General features: G+C 42.2%; 1 protein-coding gene across 1 annotated transcript in view; it reads left to right on the top strand.

The window, feature by feature from the left end:
- The window catches only part of IRAK2 (interleukin 1 receptor associated kinase 2), an 862709-nt gene that overhangs the window by 276955 nt on the left and 561070 nt on the right, over window positions 1-24684 (top strand). Inside the window, exon 4 of the mRNA XM_044078636.1 lies at window positions 8834-8910. Coding sequence (XP_043934571.1) covers window positions 8834-8910 — 77 coding nt within the window. The remainder of the gene's footprint in view (window positions 1-8833; window positions 8911-24684) is intronic.

Genomic DNA, 24684 nt, shown 5'->3' with positions numbered 1-24684 from the left:
ATTCCCAAGTTCAAAATGTTGACGTTACAACAGCTTTTACCTCTGCTGGGCAAAGATCACTGGATGGTGACTCTGGATCTCAAGGAGGCTTACCTTCATGTTCCTATCAGGCTAAGTTGCAGGAAGTATCTGCGTTTTCGAGCTGGGACTTCTCATTATCAGTTCTCTGCATTGCCCTTTGGCTTATCTACTGCCCAGAGTGTTCACGAAGGTTCTGGCTCCAGTGATAGCTTTCTTCAGGCTAAAAGGAATACAGATCTATCCTTATTTGGACGATTGCCTGATTCTGGCCCAAGGAAAGGACGAACTTCTTCATCATCTGCAATATGTGATAGCAGTGCTAAGATGCCTGGGGTATTCTGTGAACGAAATAAAGTCCAGTCTAGTACCCTCTCAGGATATGTGCTTTCTGGGTGTGAGACTGAATACAGCATCCCAGATGGCCTTTTTGACCCCGGACAAACAAAAGAATCTTTCCCTTTACTTCCATCAATTGTCTCATCAGTCCAGGCTGACTGCAAGGACAGTCCTTCAAGCCTTGGGGTTCATGGCATCTTGTATTCTGGTGCTTCCCAATGCCAAACTGCATATGAGGAAGCTACAATGGTATCTCAAGAATGTATGGACACAGCACTGCCAAGATATGGACACTGTCATTCAGATAATACCTTGCATTCAAAAGGAATTTTTGTGGTGGGCTCAGGAATGTCACCTAAACAAGGGACTCTCTGTGACCCGGCCAGAGGCGAGTCAGATTCTAACGACAGATGCCTCAGACAAAGCTTGGGAGCTCATCTAAATGGAAAGTGGATACAAGACACGTGGCCTGCCAGACTACAACATCTACATATCAACTTGAAGGAGATGTTAGCAGTCCAATTTGCATTAATAGCTTTCAAGGATTTACTTCTTCCAGGGCAGGTGTTGGTTCTAACAGACAACACAACTGTCATGTGGTACATCAACAAGCAAGGGGGAACACATTCTTATCCTCTGTGCAGACAAGCAATGATTTTGTGGGAGACTGCTCTCAGTTTACAGCTAAATCTTCAGGCAAGGTTTCTGCCGGGAGCACAGAACTCCTTAGCAGATGTGTTGAGCAGACGAATTATGGATCCCCACGAGTGGAAATTGGATCCGCATGTGTTTCAGAAGTTGACAGTGTCTTGGGGAACTCCAGACATAGATCTGTTCGCTTCTCCACTAAACTACCAGCTGCCAAAGTTTTGCACAAAAAGGTTTCATCCCACAGCTTGGAAAGTGGATGCTCTTTCTTTCAATTGGAGCAATCTTCATGTGTATGCCTTTCCACCTCTGCCTCTCCTCCCAAAGGTACTTCTAAAGGCCAGACAGGACAAGCCAAAGATGATTTTAATAGCTCCAGATTGGCCTCGACAGCACTGGTACCCATTACTGAGAAGTCTGGTACGGGAGCCTCCATGGCCTTTGCCTTCGATTCCACACCTGCTGTCTCAGGAGAACAGTCATTTACTCAATGTCAAACTTCACTCTCTTCACCTAACAGCCTGGCATATTCTGTTTTAAACCCTGGAGGGTCTCAGCTTCCACAGCAAGTTTTGAATGTTATTTTGGAGGCCAGAAGGCCTAGTACAAGGAAAGTGTACGCAGACAAATGGAAGAGATTTTTGTTTTGGAGTGCAGCAAAGGAATTTGATGTTTCTAAGCCTAATTTAAGTGTGGCTCTTCAATATCTGGCTGAGTTATTGGACAAAGGTTTGTCCTTCTCTTCTATTAAGGTTCATGCTGCAGCAATTTCTGCTCACTATGACTGTGATCCACCATTGTTTTCTCATTCTTTGTTTAAGCAATTCCTTAGAGGGGCAAAGAATATAAGACCCCCACGTAGAGCTCCTACTCCTGCTTGGGATCTCAATTTTGTGTTGGAGAAACTCACTCTACAACCTTTTGAGCCTGCAGCTTCTGCTGAGTTGAAATATTTATCATGGAAGACTGCTTTTTTGTTGGCCATTACCTCTGCAAGAAGGGTTTCTGAATTACAGGCCCTTATGGCGGTTGAGCCTTTCTTAATTTTCCATAAGGATAGGGTATCTTTACGTACTAATCCTTCCTTTATGCCTAAAGTGGTTTCTAGTGTGGCTTTAAACCAAACTATTCATTTGCCTACTTTTTATGCAAACCCCCAAAATAAAGGGGAGAAGATTTTGCACACTTTGGATATACACAGGCAGTTGCGATATTATTTGAGCAGAACTAAAGGGTTCAGGCAGTCTCAGCAGTTATTTGTTTCTTTTGCTTTGGGTTCTCAGGGCAAGCCTGTGTCAAAACAAACTATTTCTAAGTGGATTGGGTTTGGTATTGCTTTCTGTTATTCCCATCATGGTAAGGAGATTCCATCTGGGATTAGGCCTCATTCCACTAGGGCTACTGCCACTTCTACAGCTTTTTTTAAGGGGGGTGGCAACTAAAGATATTTTGGAGGCAGCTACTTGTAGTTCAGTGCATACTTTCTCTAAGCATTACCACCTTCCTCTTTACTCTAAATCTAGGGCTGGTTTTGCCACTGCAATCTTACAGGGCATTTTGGCAGCACCTAATGCTTTATAGTTTTGCCATCCTCCCTTACCTCTGCTTTGGGATTCTACCCAAGTGTAAGGACTGCAGCAATGTGAGATGAAGAACATAGTACAGTTTTGTACCTACCATAAATGTAGATGTTCGAAGATCTACATTGCTGCAGTCCAATTTACCTCCCTCCTTCCCTCTGTAGTTAGAGGCGGTGGTGTGGTTTGGGTTGTAAATATTGTGGATATTGTATATATTGTACATATGATTAGTGCAAGGGTGGTTGGTTGTTTTTTGTTGTCTTTTGGTTTTGGCCTTTCTTTTTAGGGTCTTCTGACATCTGGGGCAAGAAAAGACTGAGGATATGACGTCGGTCATGCGCATTTGTACCCTGACGTTCTGATGTCAGTCTTAAGCGCCTTGACCGACGTCAGCCTAATACTTTGATATTCGGGCCGACCGAGGACAGCGGACTACCCAAGTGTAAGGACTGCAGCAATGTAGATCTTCGAACATCTACATTTATGGTAGGTACAAAACTGTACTTTATTCCTTTTATTAATAATAACACATCCATTGTCGATATTATTATGAGACATTGGAACATCCTGCAATTGGATGATGATATTAAGGATTTAGTTGATGAGAGACCGGCCTTTAGTTATAAAAATACTAAGTCCCTCAAACGGTTGCTTTGTTACGATAAGGTACCTATGAATAAGGTTACTTCACAGAGGAAGGGCACATATGCCTGTCGTACTTGCAATCGATGTGGATATATAATGAATTCCAATGTATTTATACATCCTGACACTGGGGTCAGATATGAATTCAATGAATATGCAGATTGTAGATCGAGGAATGTGATTTATTTGGCTTCTTGTAAGAAGTGTCAATGTTTCTATGTAGGTAAGACTAATAGGACATTGAGGGAAAGAGTTAGGGAGCATCTTTATGCTATCCACAGGGAGAATGAGGGAAATGCCCTGGCTAAACACACTCTGCAGAATGACATTACACATGTATTTAGATTCATGGTTATAGGACAGTTGTTAGAGACAGAGAGGTTAGGCAATATTGGAAACAAAACAGAAAGAACGGAGGCCAGGTGGATAATTAAGATAGCTGCTGATAAAGGTCATGGTCTCAATGATAAGTTATCATTGAAACATTTTTTATTAGATAGGCCATTTAAACGTTAAGTTATATAGTATATTTATATGCTTAGTGTGTTTTTATATGTGTTTTTATGTATATTTTTCATGTATATTTCTTGTACATATTTTTTGTACATATTTAATATATTTTTTCTCTTGTGCCTTTTAAAGTAAATGATGTAATTTTATGTGGAACACATGTGACATGGAAAAGGTGTTTTATTGGTGCATCTTATACATTTAAATGGAATGAGTTTTCTTTGTTCTGTTAAGGTCTGATGAAGCGTTCTATGTGACGTGAAAGCGCTTACTTTTCGAATAAAGGGTTTTATTTTTATGTTTGTCTACCTGGTTTGTTTCGACAGTTGTGGCGTATTCACCTCCTTTATTTTGGATTGTTTCTAACTTGTAAGATTACTTATTTGGACCAGTGAGGGGTCTTAGAATGCGAATATAGTGTTTAATTTGAGAGATAGAGCAGTTCTAAGGGAAAAAGTAAAGAGCAGACTTTGTGGAGCCAGGAACAGTTTAAACCCAGTTAGGCGGCGCTGCCCGATGTTGCGCTATGCGCAAAACCGCGCAAAAGAGGGTTTTAAGAGAGTGAGATCAAGGAGTTTGGAATTGACCCAAAATGGCCAATAAAACTACAGTTTCAAGGCAGTAACCACTCCCACGGGGCCAGGCAGGCTGCTCAATGTTTATCACTGCCACTGATGAACACAGAGACTTCCCTTTAGCCCAAGCAAACAATGGCCTCCAAGGAACTTACAAACAGTTCAGAACAGCAAATCTGTAACTGAACTTTTTTAAATCTCAGAAAAGTGAGAAAAAAGCAAGATATTTTTTGTTTTTTTGTTTTTTTAAGGAAAGCAGAGGTTCACAAGTATCAACAAGTTAGAACAGTGCAGTAAATGACCCCACACTTGAGTGCTAGGCCAGAGACAGATAAAATGCAAGTTTTAAGAAAAAAAACGATTTTAAAAATAAGTGCAGGCAGGAAATTCAGTAATCAGCTCTAGGTTGTGTTCTAAATACAGTTACCAACACAGAAATCAAGTTTAACAAGCCAGAAAATGCTCAAAAGTAGGCGGCAATGCAGAAAAACTTAAATAATCTGAAGCAAAATACCTAAAATCTCAAAAGTGGCTCCTTTCTTCTCTCAGCATTTTCTCCTCTTGGTGGGTGCTTCACCAACAGCCAACATGTCCAAAAAGACGCCAAAACCACAAGGCAATCGGGTTTTAAGAGAGGGAAATCAAGGAGTTTGGAATTGACCCAAAATGGCCAATAAAACTACAGTTTCAAGGCAGTAACCACTCCCACAGGGGCAGGCAGGCTACTCAATGTTTATCACTGCCACTGATGAACACAGAGACTTCCCTTTAGCCCAAGCAAACAATGGCCTCCAAGAAACTTACAAACAGTTCAGAACAGCAAATCTGTAACTGAACTTTTTTAAATCTCAGAAAAGTGGGGAAAAAAGCAAGTTTTTTTTTTAAGGAAAGCAGAGGTTCACAAGTATCAACAAGTTAGAACAGTGCAGTAAATGACCCCACACTTGAGTGCTAGGCCAGAGACAGATAAAATGCAAGTTTTAAGAAAAAAAAAACGATTTTAAAAATAAGTGCAGGCAGGAAATTCAGTAATCAGCTCTAGGTTGTGTTCTAAATACAGTTACCAACACAGAAATCAAGTTTAACAAGCCAGAAAATGCTCAAAAGTAGGCGGCAATGCAGAAAAACTTAACAAATAATCCGAAGCAAAATACTTAAAATCTCAAAAGTGGCTCCTTTCTTCTCTCAGCGTTTTCTCCTCTTGGTGGGTGCTTCACCAACAGCCAACAAGTCCAAAAAGAGATTGGAATTGACCCAAAATGGCCAATAAAACTACAGTTTCAAGGAAGTTTAAGGGACAGGAGGTGGCATTGGACATTAGTTAAAAAATAAAAGTTGGAAAAGGTTCTCACTGAGGGAATTAAAGCTTGAAAGTGTTGATGTTGTAATTTGAATAGATTTTCTGTATAATGTCAGAATGTTTCCATTAATGGAGATAGTTCTTCAGTTCCTATGAGTTTTACAACAACTAGCATTTTTGTTTAATACAGGATTGACACTAGCTTATTCATCTTTTAAGGTACATATTTCTATCTGTATCTCTTGAGCCTCCATTAGCTAAGTACACAGCTGTTAAACATTTTTTAGGAATAGCAGTATTCATTATTTTCAGAATAATCTTGTTATTGGTCTTAATGTAGGATTTCCATTTCCCCACACAATTTTTTACTTTACCTTTAAGATTTTATTACCTGTGATTATTTCTGTCCTTATGCCTCACCATAATTTAGTATTTAGTCAAAGTAAACTTTATTGTCATTTAGAACTATACACACGTGGCCTAAATGAAATTTTGTGCATCAGCTCAGTTCCTGAGATTACAAAGGAAAGTGAAACAACACACACAAGTAAAGGAATCAACATAACTAACAAATTCAGTACTACTTCCAGTACATGCAAGAAAGAGAAGAAACATTTGCCAATACTCATATATAAAAAGAATACCCTCCCGTGAGTTAAATTAACTACCCTTTGTTTGTTTGTTTGTGTCTTTCGGCTTTTCCCGGTTAGGGGTCGCCACAGTGGAACTCCGGTCTGCTAATGATTGGTAGTGGATTTTTATGTACCAGGTTACCAGCCCTGACGCACAACCTTCAACGAAGGCACACCCCATTCACGTATGCCTCCACACAGAAGACGCTCTAGCTGAGAATCGAACGGGACAACGTGTTGCTATGAGGCGACAACGCTACCGCAGCACCACCACCGCAGTACATAAAACAATGTTTGAAATGCCCAAGTTATTTGTCTAATATTGCACTTGAGTAAGTTAAATAATACTGACTATGGATATAATAAATAAATGTTGCACTTCCTTGGAATATATGTCAGTATATATTGCACAAATAAAAATTTAAGTATTATGTGTTCAGACCCCTGGGACTCTGGGACTAGTGCCAGAGTTCAGATGTCTAATCACTGTAAGGTAGAAATTGTTACTGAATTTTGTAGTCCTGCAGCGGATGCTGCAATATCTCCTGCCCAATGCCAGATGCTTAAACAGTCCATGCGCAGGATACATGTTATCTTATATTATTTTGGTGGCCTTTTGGATGCTTCTTACAGAATAAAGATGTTGTATTGGTGTAAGACTGGAACCTGTTACTTCCTCTGCAACCCTCACCACTCTTTGTAGCACCTTCCTTTGTGTAACTGTGTAGCTTCCAAATCACACTGTGAAGTTGCAGGTGAGGATGCTCTCTATTGCACTTCTGTAGAAGGTGGAGAGAATATGAGGAAGAAGCTTAGCTTTTTTCAGCCATTTTAAAAAGTGAAGGCATTGGTGTGCTTTCTTGACCAGTTGGCTGGTGTTTCCCAACCACAAGAGATCCTGTGATATGTCTACACCCAAGAATTTTGTACTCTTAATCCTCTCCACACTCTCACCATTGATCCTGAGCACTGGGTGGTTTGTTCTCCTTTTCCTGAAGTTGATGATAATCTCTTTGGTCTTGCTTACATTCAGGTCAAGGTTGTTCCCCTCACAACAACTGAGCAGAGATGCCACCTTCTCTCTCTACACCCTTTCATCCTCCTTTGTGATGAGCCCCATGACTGTATTGTCATCACCAAACCTGATGATATGGTTGGACTTGTGCTTAGCTTAGCAGTTGTGGGTCAGGATGGTGAATAACAAAGGACTGAGAACACATCGCTGTGGATTGCTGGTGTTAATTGTGATGCAGTTTGATTTGTTCTTACCTGAACACACCCTCTGTGGTCTCTCTATCAGGAAGTCCAGGATCCAGTTACAGAGATGTTCACTGATTGCTATGTATGCCTGTTTTTCTGTCAGCTGCATTGGTACCACTGTATTAAATGCAGAACTGAAGTCTATGAACAGCATCCTCACATAGTTGTCTTTGCTATCTAAATGCTCAAAGGAGATGTGTAGTGCTACTGATAATGTCATCAGCCGTAGAACGGTTAGCTCTGTACGCAAACTGCAGAGGGTCTAAATCAGGAGGTAGGCATGATGAAAGAAGCTTTTTTTTATCAGCTGCTCAAAACGTTTCATAACAGTGGATGTCAGAGCAGCTGGTCTGTAGTCATTAGGGCTGGAGGGAGTGGTTTTCTTCGGTAGTGGAATGATGTTAGTTTCCTTGTAGCATGAGGGTACTTTTGCCATGGCAAGAGAGGTGTTAAATATTTCCTTGAGCACTGTGCTTAGTTGATCAGCACAGCCTTTTAACACATTGCCCAGTATGTTGTCTGGGCCAGCAGCCTTCCTGGGGTTCACTCTCCTTAGCTCTCTTCTTGCCTCCTCTGTGCTGAGGCTGAGTATTGAATCCTTCTCATAAGTGGGTAGCTTTAATGCCAACCTGTTGTTTCTTTCCTCAAATCTACCAAAGAAGATGTTGAGACCGTCCAGGAATTCGATGCTGTCCTCACACTGTGACTTGATTTTGTAGACAGTGTTTTCCTGTATGCCTTGCCATAGTCTCCTTTCATCCTTCATGTCTTCAAAGTGGCTCTGTACCTTTCTGCCATACTCCCTCTTAGCCTCCTTTATACCACTCCTCAGATTACCTCTAGCTACACTTAGGGCTGCTTTGTCCTTAGCCCTGTAAGCTGCATTTCTCTCCTTCAGAAGCTTCTATACCTTATGGGTGAGCCATGTCTCAGTAATCAAAAATAAACCGGTATTTCTCTCCTTCTTCTTGTTTGAGAGTTTTAATCTCTAGTAGTAGTCCATCTTGCTTTCAGTGATCTCACATTAGCTAGCAGTGTAGCTGCTAGTACAAAAATGTAGAAGTTAGAAATAATTACTGGCTTATAATGCCTTTTTGACACCCCCCCCCCCCCACACACACACACGAAATTGTACTTTTTTGTATGCTGTCTTTGTATTTTCCGAACAGTTCTGGAAGTCATTATGTTACTAGTTCACTATCTGTATTTAATTTCACTTACAAAATAGTGTTACATTCATACTTGTGCTTTAGTCAGTATGTGAGAAACTCTCAAAAGATGATCATCTGTAGCCAATTTATTTTTTGTTTACTTAATTTGTTTTAGGGGGACCAGTACAGTTACCTTGTCCACCAGCACCGCCTACAGAATTTTTACACTCTGTGTATTCACTTCATGATGAGGTAACTATATTTCTTTTTAATTTGATTTGTTTATTTGCTAACTAGCTTATATAAATAATGTCATTGTGGCCCCCTTCCAATTATAACCCACACCTATAAATACATGGGTAAATGCAGTATATGTTAATAATTTAGAGTCATCAGTCAACAATGTTTTTTGAAAATGGGGAAAAAATGCAGTTGTGTAAGTAAACCTACCATAACATGATCTCTGCTGCAGTAGCCTTAGCTATGTGGGGTTATATCCTGCCAAGGATATAACAGCCATCCAGCATCCAAGGCTTCAGGGCACCTTCCACATTTTCAAACCATTAGGCAGCTTGAGCTGAGCACCAAGCCCTTCAGAACTGTCAAGCCACGTGACAGAGGGAGGCTGAGCCTTGAGAGGATATAACTCGGAGTGAAAATATATACATATACATACATCCCTGCATAGCAAAAAAAAAAAAACAGAAGGGGGATGGAAGAAGGGAGGGAGGGAGGGAGTGATTACTGCACCAGTGATCATTCAAACATCTACTGTTATGCTAAGTTTACTCGCATAACTGTTGCATGTTCATCATATTGATCACTGCAGCAGTAGCCTTAGCTATATGGGTAGGTTACTGTAGCTTGCTACTTTTGGGAGATGGAAGGGAAGGATTCCAGGATCCCCTGGGGAATGGTCCTAACAAAGCCTAATCTAGACCTAGAGAAGGAGTCAACATTGTAATGCTTTGTAAATTTATGTACAGTCGACCAAGTTGCTGCTGCTTCTCTCTACTTTTGGAATATATCTCTTTCCAAAAAGCCATAGAAGAAGCCAAGTCCCTGATAGAGTGGGCCTTTATCCTGCCTGGAATAGTTTTGTTGTGGTGAGTAGAACAAAACGTAATATAGCCTGAGACAACCATTTGGAAATAGTCTGTTTTGACACAGGTTGCCCCTTCTTCTTACCTTTACAAGATGTGACCAACTGATCCAAATATCTGAAAAATGTTCTGTCAAGATAGTTATCTGAGTTGTCTATGAGCATCCAAGGTATGGGATATCCTTTCTCCTTCATTTCTAAGCTCAGGAAAGAAAACGGGGAGATGAGTAATTTGGCTTGAAATAAACTTGGGTACCACTTCAGGCATAAAAGAAAGATTAGTTCTCAAACAAACCCTGCCTCTGGGGAAAATGAGATAGGGTTGCCTCACCATAAGAGACCGTAACACAGATACTCTTCTTTCAGAGGTCGAAGCAATCAATAAAACAGTTTTCCATGTTAAAAACCTCAAGTCAGCAATCTGAGCTGGTTCAAATGGAGCAAGTGTTAGCTTCTCTAATACAAAATTAAGATCCCAAGGAGGAGCCATCAGTTTTCTTGGTGGTCTCTTATGCAAACCCCTTTCAAAAACATTTTGACATAAAAATGCATTGAAAGAGTAGAATCCATGTGCAGCCATGCTGAAATGCCAGTAAATTAACATTAATGGAAAAATAAGAAAGGTCAAAGGATAGTAACTCGTATAAATATTGTAAAACTGGAGAAATACTAACCCTGAATGGGAACTGGTTAGTTGTTGGTACCAACTAGAAAACCTTTTCCATTTGCTAATAGATGATTTTCTAGCAGCAGGCATTCTTGCCTCCATTAGTACCTGCTGTACATCCTCAGTAAGCAGGTGCCTAAAGGGAGTTAAGACCCCCTATCATCCAGGTAGCCAGTTGAAGTTAATTGAGACTGGCTGCATCAAACACCCCTGTTCTTGTGTGACTAGATCTATTCTTTGAGGAAGCTTGTGGTAATTGCCCCTGGATATTTCCAAAAGAAGAAAGAACCAGTGTTGCCTAAGCCAGAAAGGAGTCACCATAATGATCTTTGGGGATTCCTTCTGAATCTTTGGAAATACCCTATTAATGGAAAGGGTACAGAAGAATACAAGAACATTCCTGTCTAAAGAAAAGAAAAAGCATCCATCTTCCGGCCTTGTTGCATGGAGTCATGTCACAGAATTTTGCCATTTGATTTATTGTTCAGAGAGAAGGCATAGAGGTCTACTTGAGGAACTCTCCACAAATGGATCAAATCTTGGAAGATCCCCTGATCTAGTTTCCATTCATGAAGGTCTGGGTTTGTCCTGCTCTGGTTGTCTGCCATGCAGTTTTGCTTCAACTGGATATATTAGGTCTGTACAGTGAGATTGTGCTGTGAAGCTATATCCCAAGCTAACATGGCTAGTCTGCAAAGATGGCAAGAACGGATTCCCCTTTGCTCGTTAATGTACTACATGACTGTAGAATTCTCTGTAACAACTTGAAGAGTTCTAGGGGACCAAAGATGATTCAGAGAGTTGAGTGCCTTGATCAGAACAGGCATCTCTTTTATATTTATGTGCTTTGTCTAGTCTTAGTGTCCGAAACACTTTATACTTTTATCCTTCCTGAAACTGGTCCTCTAGCAAAGTCCAAGGAGTCTGTGGTGACTGACTGCTTCATTGCAGGGGGAAGTATGGGAGACCTGGATTTAGGGATATTTGCTGTCTCCACCAAGTGATTTCTCTTCTGCGAAATCCCAGATAATGGGAGTTGGTACATTAGCTATACTTGGAGAAAGAATATGACAAGGTCCCAAGAAAGCTGATTTGGGTAGTCCTACCGTTGTATGAAGTCCCAGAAACATTGGTAGAATTAGTGCAAGCTGTGTACCAGGACTCAATGACTTAAGTTCGAACAGTGTTCTGTCTTATACAGGGGCTTCCAGTGGGATTGGGTCTGCATCAGGGCTCAGCTTTCAGCCCACTGCTGTTCATAATGGTGATGGACTTCATTAACAAACAGATCATCAAATTTGCTGTATGTAGATGATGTCACATTACAAGCAAACACTGAGCGAGAACTTCAACAAAGGGTAGGGGCATGGAATGCAAAACTGAAAGCACATGGGATGAAACTGAGTACACATAAGACCATTGTAATGGCAGCAAATGGGGGAAATCAAAAGCTGAAAATTGAGATAGAAGGGGAAAATAGTGGAACCAGTTAACAGCTTCAGGTATCTGGGAGGGGGTGTTTGAGGAAAAAGAAAGTCCTGAATGAGGAGGTCAAAGCTAGAATTAGAGGGGTTGCAGTCAAGTGGCACTGAGTGTCAGAGTAGTGTGTGACAGAAGAATGCCAAAGAAGCTGAAAAGTCTTTCTTTCGGCTTTTCACGGTTAGGGGTTGCCACAGCAGAACTCCGGTCTGCTAATGATTGGCAGTGGATTTTTACGGTGCCAAGTTGCCAGCCCGACGCCCAACCTTCAAAGAAGGCACACCCATTCATGCACGCACCTACCTGCATGTCTGTAATGTCACTCAACTGCGGGGAGGAAATGCAGACTCCGCACAGAAGGCGCTCCAGCCAAGAATCGAACGGGAGAACCTCTTGCTGTGAGGCGACAACGCTAACCGCTGCACCACCGAGATGTACAAAACAGTGCTTCAACCAGTCTTACTGTATGGTACAGAAACCTGGGCAGTAAAGGCAGAGCAGTTGAGGAAGCTAGATTTGACAGAGAAGAAGATGTTCATCGTGTTACACTGCTGCAGTCATTACACTTGGGTTATCCTGCCGTCAGGCGGTTCCCCAGTCGGCCTGAGTTCCAAAGTCTTGGTCCGGTGTCGGTTGCTGTCGCCTCCTCCCTGACGTCAGTGCTACAGGGGTATATAAGATGCAGCCGGTGCCATTTTCTTCAGTCTTTCTTGCCGCATGATGCCCGAAGCAAAAGCAGTTTGCAAGTGCCGGTCGGCCGACTCCTGAGATTTTCATTCCGAATTCAGAACCGAAGTCTTCTACAAAGCTAAGTACCCCATTGGGGAAACTTTTTCTTGCCTCAGACCGATGTCAGTAAAAGTTAATAACTGTATTTCTTGTGGGAAGCAAATACCTCATAAGGATTTCCATTCCTATTTTATCCCATGCCTAGGCCCAGACCACAACGTCACTGGTTGTCAGTTTTGTGCTAGGTTTAACAAGCGCACTATTAAACGTCGGTTTGATTTTGCCTGACATTATTTTGGCAGAAAATTCAATTACACCATGCCGTTGGAACTTCCGACGACCGGAATACATAAAAAGCACAAAGACAAGGACAGGCAACCGAGGCCCAAAACTGACCAAGCCTCTTCTAGGCCAGTCGCCGGTTCTCCGGTTTTCAGTGAGGTGCCTTCGCAGCCCCTGATGACCGTTTCTGCAGAACCACAGGCCGCCTCCGACTCCCATGTGGAGATGGCTGGGCCTTCAGCCTACCGATAGTAACCCTACAGAGAGATCCGGAGTAGCTGAGCAACCCGCAGCTTCAGAGGGTGTTTTCAGACCTACTCAGTTAAGCATTAAACCCTCTGCTAAGTCTAAGCCTCCTTTAAAAACAAAGAAACAGATACAGCATTCTCCAGGACAAGCCTCCATGCCTAAGAAACAAATGCTCAAAATGGCCGAAGACCTAATCACTCTGATCAGGGGGTCCCACCCCCCTCCTGATAAAAGGCCTAGACAGGATGCAGACTATGACTCATCCGACCAGGTGTCCATTTCTTCAGATTCATCCTCAGACCTAGGATATTCTTTACCCCCTTATGAGGATTCTGATGCTGAGGAATCAATTCCATTGGCCTCTCCGCCTGAGGACTACTCCTTTGGGGAAACCTTACATAACATGAGGGAGCATTTCCATTGGGAAGGCCAGGATTACTCAGAATCCAAGAAAAGGCTCAGAGACTTCCTTTTATTACCTCAACACAGACCCCTTGCTATTCCACCAGTGTTAGATATTGTGGATGATGTGTATACTGAATCCAGCTTAAATCCTGGTTCTTTACCACCAGCCGCAGTTAAACCTGACAGATACTACAGAGTCCCTGACTCACACAAATTCCTGTATAAAAGCCCTGTTGCTGACCCTGAAACTATTTCTCAGGGACCCAAAGGGGTTAAGGCCTCATCAGTAAAGAATCCAGTTCCCTCTGACAGAGATTCCAGAGCATTAGGCAGATGGGGAAAGAAAGTAGATATGTCTGCAACTTTAGCAATGAGAACCTTAAATTGCCAGTTTCACATACTAAAATATCAGCAATTTTTGATGTCTCAGTTGAAACAAAAAATGCTTCCAGATACAGATCCTCCTAATTTTAAAGAAATGCAGGATTTATTGCATGCGGCTGAACAAGTGGGAAAACATACTTTGCAATGTGGTTTTGATTCTTTAGAGGCCTCCTGTGGAGCAGCAGTTACAGGCTCTGTCATTAGAAGACATGCTTGGTTAAAAGAACATACGTTACCAGATCATGTTAAAGCAAAATTATTGGATGCACCTTTGCAGCAGGATGTGTTATTTGGAGTTAAGGCAGAAGAGGTATTAAAGAAAATGGAGGATAAGGCAAAATCTATGCAAACGGTGAAGGATTTCTTACAGGTACAGCCTCCTTGATTTAGCAGAAATTGGCCAACAAAGAATTGGTCCTTTCCAGTTACAGACAGACTTCAAAGGGGCAGATACAGACATCCAAGAGGTAGAGGTCAACCACAAGGTCCTTACAGGCCTCGACAATAGGGTGCATCGGGGCAGAAAGAAGGGGAAGACAGGCCCCAACCATATAAAAAGCAGCCCCAATGACTTTCCACTACAGCTGCCAAACAGCTCTCTCTTGGCAGCCCCCTTGGGAGGAAAACTGGCACTTTTATATCACAATTGGCATATGATCACCAAAGACAAATGGGTTCTCAACATTGTATCTCAAGGTTACAGGTTCCACTTTCACACTCTACCAAGGTTAAAAGGAATGCCAAATCTACCACCAAATCAATGGGCAGAGGCTCAAAAACAAATTACAACACTCATGGACATGAGAGCTATTCAAAAGGTACCACCACAGGAGCAAGGACAAGGATTTTACTCGAGACTCTTTCTGGTTCCCAGAAAAGACAAAGCCTGGAGGCCCATTCTGGATCTTTCTTCTCTAAACACTTACCTGGATGTTCCGAAATTCAAAATGTTGACACTTCAGCAGCTTCTTCCCATGCTGGGCAAGAAGGCTTGGCTCGTAACTTTGGACCTCAAGGAGGCATACCTGCATGTCCCTGTCAGACAAAACTGCAGAAGATACCTCAGATTCATAGCTGGTTCAATGCACTATCAATTCCCTGCACTGCCCTTTGGCTTATCTACTGCGCCCAGGGTCTTCACAAAGGTCGAGTAATTGCATTTTGCAGACAGAAAGGAATTCAAATTTATCCATACCTGGACGACTGCCTGATTCAAGCAGAGAGCAAGGACATTCTTCTAAAGCATCTGGCGTTTGTAAAAAAGTAAGTTGCCTGGGGTACACAGTAAACGAAAAGAAATCAAAACTAGTGCCCTCACAAGAGATAATATTCCAGGGTGCCAGCTTAAACACAATGGCCCAGATGGCTTATCTCACGCCAGACAAGCAAAGACAACTGACTCAATACTTTCAATTGATGGCAACAAAGACCCAACTCCCTGCAAGAAAAATTCTGCAGGCCTTGGGTTACATGGCATCTTGCATACTACTAATTCCATATGCCAGACTGTATATGAGGAAACTACAGTGGTACCTAAAGAGTGTATGGTCTCAACACTGTCAAAGTTTGGAAACAGTTATACCACTAATTCCTTGCCTTCAACAGGAGTTTCGATGGTGGGCTTAAGCTTGTCACCTCAACAAGGGACAGCCTTTTATTCAACCCACAGCCAGGCAAACACTGAAAACAGATGCATCAGATTACGCCTGGGGAGCACACATGGCAGAAAAATGTATTCAGGGCAAGTGGCCCACAGAACAAAGGCATCTTCACATCAATCAAAAAGAGATGCTAGCTATACAAAATGCACTTATAGCTTTCAAGGACCTGCTGCATCCGGGACAACTACTACTAAAGACAGACAACACCACAGTTATGTGGTACATAAACAAGCAAGGGGGCACTCACTCCTACCCCCGCTGCAGACAAGCCATGACCTTGTGGAACACAGCTCTAAACTATCAAGTCCATCTGCAAGAACAATTCCTGCCAGGAGAGAAAAACACACTGGCAGACGACTTAAGCAGAAACATCGTGGATCCCCACGAATGGGAATTGAATCCATAAATATTCAGAATGATAACACAGAAATGGTGGAGCCCGGACATAGATCTGTTTGCATCCCCAATGAACTGCCAGCTACAGAAATTCTGCACAAGGAGTTACCATCCATAAGCATGGAAAGTGGATGCCCTCTCATTCAGCTGGAAAAACCTTCAGGTATACGCTTTCCCACCACTACCTCTCCTTCCAAAGGTACTCATAAAAGCCAGACAAGAAGAGCCAAAGATGATCCTGATTGCACCAGACTGGCCACGCCAGCACTGGTACCCAGTCTTAAGGAACTTAGCACAAGGACCACCCTGGATTTTGCCTCAAATCCCACATCTGCTGACACAGCACAACAATCAGATACTTCACAGCCAGCTAAAGACCTTAAACTTAGCTGCATGGAAGATTCCTTTGTCAAGCGAGCAATGCCTCTCTCCAAAGCAGTTATGGATGTCATTCTGGAGGCCAGAAGGCCTAATACCAGGAAAGCCTATTCGGATAAATGGAAGAGATTCTGTGCCTGGAACCAGGCACACAGCCTTGACCCTCATGTCCCAAACATTCCTCAGATACTACAATATTTAACTGAGATGCTGGACAAAGGCCTCTCCTTTTCATCCATCAAGATCCACGCCTCTGCCATCTCTGCTCATTACAACACGGATCCACCAATTTTCTCTAATCCTTTGCTAAAACAGTACCTCAGAGGGCTAAAAACATAAGACCGCCCTGTAGAGCACCTACTCCAACTTGGGACCTCAACTTTGTTTTGGAAAAATTAACTTTACCTCCTTTTGAGCCAGCTAACACAGCAGAATTAAAATATATCACTTGGAAAACTGCTCTGCTCCTGGCAATAACATCAGCACAAAGAGTTTCAGAATTACAGGCACTAATGACAGTGGAACCTTTCCTCATTTTCCACCAGGACACGGTGTCTTTAAGATCTAACCCTACGTTTATGCCAAAGGTGGTATCAAGTGTGGCTCTAAACCAAACTATTCACTTGCCAACTTTTTATCCAAAACCACAGAATAAAGGGGAGAGACTACTGCATTCTTTGGACATTCACAGGCAGTTACGCTTCTACTTGGACAAAACCAAAGCTTTCAGAAAATCTGAGCAATTATTGGTAGCATATGCTGCAGGGGCACAGGGAAAAGCCATTTCAAACCAGACTGTTTCAAAATGGATAGGACATTGTATACGTTTCTGCTATACACACCATGGAAAACCTGTACCTAGCAGCATTAGATCTCACTCCACCAGGGCAACAACCACTTCAACTGCCTACCTCAGAGGAGTACCTACCAACGATATTTTGGAAGCAGCAACATGGAGTTCAGTGCATACCTCCACCAAGCATTACCATCTGCCTCTATACTCTAAATCCAGAGCTGGCTTCGCCACTGTAGTACTGCAGGGCCTTATAGCCACCCCTAATGCCTTATAGAACCAGCCACCCTACCTCAGCTTTGGGATTCTACCCAAGTGTAATGACTGCAGCAGTGTAACACGATGAACATAGTACAGTTTTGTACCTACCATAAATGTAGATGTTCGAGTGTATACACTGCTGCAGTCCAGGTTACCCTCCTTTCTTCCCATCTTACTTGCTGGTACGTACCTATGTCTTCTACCCTTTACTACCTATGGGGAGTATTTGCTGGTAACTGAAAGTCGTTGTTTGCTTTTCTTATGTATGTTTTATTAGCAATCTGAATTGCCTACCTATTTGGGGGCACCTGACATCTGGGGCAAGAAAAACTGAAGAAAATGGCGTCGGCTGCATCTTATATACCCCTGTTGCACTGATGTCAGGGAGGAGGCGACAGCAACCAACACCGGACCAAGACTTTGGAACTCAGGCCAACTGGGGAACCGCCTGATGGCAGGATAACCCAAGTGTAATGACTGCAGCAGTGTATACACTCGAACATCTACATTTATGGTAGGTACAAAACTGTACTTTCCTGAGATGGGTGGTAGGATGCACACTGTGGGGTAGATGAAGAAATGAGGACATAAGAGCAGAAGCCCGAGTAGCTCCAGTTGTAGAAAAGGTCGAGGTGAACAGATTATGGTGGTCCAGGCACATGTGTAGGAAAGTAGAAGACAATCTGGTGAAGAAGATTTGGGACAGACAGGAAGAAATTAAGGCATCCAGCAAATAGGTGGATGGATTGTATGAGAGAAAACCTGCAACAATCAGGCATAGATGTCGAAGAAGGTAGGACAGGGTTATTAATTAGGGAGAGATGGTGACATGATACCCCAACTCAACGTATAAAAAATGGGTGACGATGATGGTACTGGCAAGAAATAATTCAGTACCATTGTATCTTTTTCACGTGGAGTCTTGCCAGGGATATCATGAGAATCATAGATGCCATGAGACCTAAAATCCTGAGGTATTCCATCACTGTGAACAAAGTCTGAGTGGAAAACTCTAGAAATAGATGTAAATGTAAATCTTTTTTTTTTCCCGTGGAAGAAAATCTACTTGAATATCTAGCCGACACCCGAATAGCACAGTCTTGTGTGATGGAGTCAAAAAAGAGCTTTGAATGTTCTCTTGGAATCCCAGCTTGTGTAAGAGATCTCTCACCTAAGTGAAAGATTCTTGACACTTTGAAAAATATTGCACAGATAAGCAAGTTGTCTAATATGGAAAAATTGTGCAGTGAATAATCCAAAGGCAGAGAGCTGATAATGTGATCCAGGCCCACAAAACCTTAAACGCCTGAAGTTTGGATGAACAGCAATGTGATGATAAATATTTTTTCTTAAATCTAGTGTTGCTAGGAAACTTAAATGACAGAATTTCTGAACTTGGGCACTATCACAAACTGATGTAGGACAGAAAGATCCAGAAATAGTCTTCGAGCATTTTTCTTTCTTTGGCACCAAAAATATCCTTGAATAAAAACCTTTCAGTCTGGGAAGGAGGAATTGGCTCTGTCACTCCCTCAGACAACATGTGTTGAAGGACAGGGGGACAAGGAGGAGTCCGATTTTCTGGATGAGAAACTGACCCTTGGAAAGAAAAAAATCCCTCCAACTGCTGTCTGTAACCTTGAAGAATGATGTTCAGAACCTGTTTGTCTGAAACTGTCTGTTGCCAGAAAGAGAAGTGGAGATTAAGACTTTCTGGAAGGGAAAATGGACTGCCAGTGTGGGAGGGGGAAACAAGGTTCCTTAAATAGTTATTCTGACTTGTTGGATTGTCCTTGGTTTTGGGCGGATCTGTTTTCTTTTTTGGAATCCCCTTGCAATTTCTTCTTAAACCTCTGTTTGCCAGCATTTTGCTGAGACTGTTTATTTTGTTTCTTTCCGAAGCTGGGTGAAGTGTTAGAGAATCCCTTAGCAAGGTTGGAAAAGGAGGGCTGAAAACGTTTAGAGATTCCCTGTATCAGTTTGTCCATCTCTTCACACTTTTTGATAACATCTGCAACGGGGACCATAAACTAAATCTCTGTCCAAATGAGAATTTAAAATCTCACTTTTCACATTAATCTGGGAGATTCTGGGAATGCAACTAGGCAAACCTCCCCAAAATGGTATGTGTGGTCATAGCTCTGGAAGAAATATCAACACAGTCATACACACACTTTAAACAATGAGTTGTGACCTGTACGATGGAAGAAGTTAAGCTAATTTAAAGCAGAGTTTCTTCACAAGAAGAAATTGCAGACAAAGTATTCCTCATACTTTCACAATTAGTCAGAATAAACTTTAACATATGAGCCTGACAATTCAAAATTTTGAAAATCAAAGCTGCAGCAGCATACATTTTTCCCCATAGTTAGCAGTTTTCAGTCCTTGTAAGAAAGTGTAAGATTGGCATTAACTAAATGTTTAGCAGCAGTAGGATTAACTAAAGCTGTAGCTGCTGGTTCAGGTTTGGGATGAGTGTATAAAAACTTAAGAGTGAAGAACTTTATTGAGTCTGTCTGCCTTTTTAGGGGAAGTAGGGTGACTGTCAGGAAAATTACAGGCATTGACACATACACATCTTCCAAAGCTGGTAACACTGGAGGAATGGGAGAAGGTTCTGTAAATTCCATCTGTAACAGCTCATAGTATTTTCTGAGGCACTAAGAAGCCTCAGTATTATCCCACTGAAAACACTGGCACATTCTGGAAATAGTTTCAGGGAAAGAGAAAATCCCCACAGGGAGAATCAGTTATTGTGCTCTCCTCCGAGTTTGAATCATAAATCTGAGGTGGAAAACTCTGCATCTGTTCCTTCACGATCATGTCCATATTTAAAATCTTGAATCTGTTCAGGAAAAGAGGCATTGCTGTTTCTTTTTACCAGAAAACACCTTGTAAGAAGGATCACTTGCCTGAATTAAACCCTGATCCAGATCTGGTAAACTACTCATGTCTAGAGAAATTTGAGGAGTAGATACACGTTTAGGTTTCTGTTTCTTTTTGACAGATAACTTGTGGCCAACTGTGTCATTAATGGCAACAGCAGGTTCTCCAGGGATGAGCACAGCATTTTAAATAAACAAGGAAACCTTCCCTGTTCTGTCTCCCAGGACCAACAATAGTGGCTCTTCATTTCCCACTGAGGAGATCCCAACAGCAACAGAGGATGTGTCTAACCCCTGGTCCATAGTGACTATAGGTGCTACAACAGAGGGATATTGGGTAAAAGATGAGGGGTCTATATTATTTTGTTGAATGGCCGTTCAACCAATTAATTCAGTAAATCCCACCCCCAGATTTACTGCAATCAAAAATTTTAAATTTAAAAATGCATTCATTCCTAACAATTACAACAGTACATATTTTATATAAAACCTTTTCCAAACAATAAAAGACATACATATACCCCCAAACATATTCACCTATAAAAATATGTATATATGTGTATGTATATGTGTCTGTATTTAAAATCAAATTTCTAAATGTCTTAGTTTCAAAACTGAGTTGATAGAACAACACTTATTTAGCCCTGATGGGTTTTGTGTTTCTAAAGTTGTTGTGTCTTTCAGCTTTTCCCGGTTAGGAGTCGCCACAGCGGAACTCCGGTCCGCTAATGATTGGTAGTTGATTTGTACGTGCTGAGTTACCAGCCCTGACGCACAACCTTCAACGAAGGTATGCCCATTCACCCATGTCTCCACTCAGAAGACACTGTAGCTGAGAATCGAACCGGACAGCGTTTTACTGTGAGGCGACAACGCTACCGCAGCACCACCACCGCGGGTTTTGTGTTTCTAAAGTAAGCTGCCATTTTAGTTCAAATTTAAGTGTTCTTTCATGGTATATCTGCTATTATCTTTGATAACCTGTTCTATTACTATAAATTTAAACCTATGCTGTGGACAAACTTTTATATGCATGGCTAAAGCATTAGTATTTTTTCCACTCTTGATGTCTCCTAAATGTTCACGTATCCTTTCTTTAAACTCTGTTAGTTTTCCCAACATAAAATGCTGAGCATTCCTGGTAACCAGCCACATATACCATTGTGCGTGCAAGAGACCAGATGGAAGGGAAGTAAGGCCAAGTGTACAGGAAGTGGGTTCAAATTGTTCTATCATGGTGTGGATGGCAGAAGAAATGGGGTAGGGGTTATCCTAACAGAACAGTATGCCAAGAGTGTTTTGGAGGTGAAGAGAGTGTCTGATAGAGTGATGTTTATGAAGCTTGAAATTGATGGTGTAATGATGAATGTTGTTAGTGCATATGCTCCACAAGTTGGGTGTGCGATGGATGAGAAAGAAATATTTTGGAATGAGTTGGATGAAGTGGTGGTGAGTGTACCCAAGGGTGAGAGACTAGTGATTGGAGCGGACTTCAATGGGCATGATGGTGAAGTGAACAGAGGGGATGAGGAAGTGATGGGTAGGTATGGTGTTAAGGAGAAGAAGGTTAGATGATTGTGGATTTTGCGAAAAGGATGGACATGGCTGTGGTAAATACGTATTTTAAGAAGAGGGAGGAGCATAGGGTGACGTACAAGAGTGGAGGAAGATGCACACAGGTGGATTATATCCTATGTAGGAGGGCCAGTCTGAAGGAGATTGGAGACTGTAAAGTGGTGACTGGGGAAAGTGTAGTTAAGCAGCATAGAATGGTGGTCTGCAGGATGATGTTGGTGATCAAGAAGCAGAGGAGGAGTGTGAAAGCAGTGCCAAGGATTAAATGGTAGAAGTTAAAAAAGGGTGCTTGTGAGGTGGAGTTCAGGGAAGAGTTAAGACAGGCACTGGGAGGCAATGAAGAGTTACCGAATAGCTGGGTAACTACAGCAGAGCTAGTAAGGGAGACTGCTAGGAAAGTGCTTGGTGTGACATCTGAACAGAGGAAGGAGGACAAGGAGACATGGTGGTGGAATGAGGAAGTACAGGAGAGTATACAGAAGAAGAGGCTGGCGAAGAAGAAGTGGGATTGTCAAAGAGATGAAGAAAGTAGACATGAGTATAAGGAGATGAGGCGCATGGCAAAGAGAGAGGTGGCGAAGGCTAAGGATAAGGCATATCGAGTTGTATGAGAGATTGGACACTAAAGAGGGAGAAAAGGACCTGTACCGATTGGCTAGACAGAGGGACAGAGCTGGGAAAGATGTGCAGCAGGTAAGGGTGATAAAGGACAGTGAGGGAAACGTACTCACAAGTGAGGAGAGTGTGTTGAGTAGATGGAAGGAGTACTTTGAAGGGCTGATGAATGAAGAGAATGAGAGAGAGAGAAGGTTGGATGATGTGGGGATAGTGAATCAGGAAGTGAAGCAGATTAGCAAGGAGGAAGTAAGGACAGCTATGAAGAGGATGAAGAATGGAAAGGCTGTTGGCCCAGATGACATACCAGTGGAAGCATGGAGGTGCTTAGGAGAAATGGCAGTGGAATTTTTAACCAGATTGTTTAATGAAATTTTGAAAGTCAGAGGATGCCTGAGTAGTGGAGAAAAAGTGTTTTGGTACCTATCTTTAAGAATAAGGGTGATGTGCAGAGCTGCAGTAACTACAGATGGATAAAATTGATCAGTCACAGCTTGAAGTTATGGGAAAGAGTAGTGGAAGCTAGGTTAAGAAGGGAGGTGATGATTAGTAATCAGCAGTATGGTTTCATGCCAGGAAAGAGCACTACAGATGCAATATTTGCTCTGAGAGTGTTGTTGGAGAAATACAGAGAAGGTCAGAAGGAGTTGCATTGTGTTTTTGTGGACTTAGAGAAAGCATATGACAGGGTGCCTAGAGAGGAGTTGTGGTATCGTATGAGGAAGTCGGGAGTGGCAGAGAAGTATGTAAGAGTGGTACAGGATATGTACAAGGGTAGTGTGACATTGGTGAGGACTGCAGTGGGAGTGACAGATACGTTTAAGGTGGAGGTGGGATTACATCAAGGATCAGCTCTGAGCCCTTTCTTATTTGCAGTGGTGATGGACAGGTTGACGGATGAGATTAGACAGGAGGCCCCGTGGACTATGATGTTTGCAGATGACATTGTGATATGCAGTGAGAGTAGGGACCAGGTTGAGGAGACCCTGGAGAGGTGCAGATATGCTTTAGAGAGGAGAGGAATGAAGGTCAGCAGGGCTAAAACAAAATATATGTGTGTAAATTAAAGGGAGGGTAGAGGAATGGTGAGGATGCAGGGAGTAGAGTTGGTAAAGGTGGATGAGTTGAAGAACGTGGGATCAACAGTTCAGAGTAATGGTGAGTGTGGAAGAGAGGTGAAGAAGAGAGTACAGGCAGGGTGGAATGGGTGGAGAAGAGTGTCAGGAGTGATTTGTGACAGACTGGTACTAATAAGAGTGAAAGTGAAGGTCTACAAGAGGGTAGTGAGACCAGCTATGCTATATGGGTTGGAGATGGTAGCATTGTCGAAAAGGCAGTAGTTAAAGCTGGATGTTAAGATTTGCACTGGATGTGACAAGGATGGACAGGATTAGGAATCAGTATATTAGAGGGTCAGCTCAGGTTGGACAGTTTGGAGACAAAGCAAGAGAGGCGAGATTGCTTTGGTTTGGACATGTGCTGAGGAGGGATGCTGGGTTTATTGGGAAAAGGATCCTAAGGATGGAGCTGCCAGGTAAGAGAAAAAGAGGAAGGCCTAAGATGAGGTTTATGGATGTGGTGAGAGAGGACATGCAGGCGGTTGGTGTGAAAGAGCATGATGCAGAGGACAGGAAGAAATGGAAACAGATGATCCGCTGTGGCGACCCCTAACAGGAACAGCTGAAAGAAGATGATGAGGGGTAAAATGTATAGATAAAGGAGGAAAGTGTTTTCTGAAAAATGAATTCTGATGAAGTCTAGATGACAAACATGCTTAACTTCTGTGAATTTGTTCAATAAAGCAGTCAAGACTAAAGAGTGGATTTCCATGGTTGCTGTACAGAATTGTGTGGATAATCTTGAAGATGTAATGAAGATAAAAGAAGAAAGGAAAAACTAAAAATACTAGTCAGTTTGCCAAAGGAAGAGAATGTGGACCAGTTCATATTAGGTTCATTGACATTTTATGGGAAAGCTTTTAGTGAGTATAGATGGAACAGTGGGGAGTATGTGGCGGTGAGTTGGTAAGTAACATGATAATATATAGTGCATCTGTGGGAGTTTTAATCACCAATCACTGCATCCCATCTATCCCAACAAAAATAAAATGTGCTGAAGCATGCTCTTACAGTTAAAAGTACTAAGATGTAAAGCTATGCATTGTT

The sequence above is a fragment of the Protopterus annectens genome, chromosome 7.part1 (assembly GCF_019279795.1).
Source record: "Protopterus annectens isolate FY-2018-M chromosome 7.part1, PAN1.0, whole genome shotgun sequence".
Lineage (NCBI taxonomy): Eukaryota > Metazoa > Chordata > Ceratodontiformes > Protopteridae > Protopterus > Protopterus annectens.
This window is presented reverse-complemented; position numbering and strand designations above follow the sequence as displayed.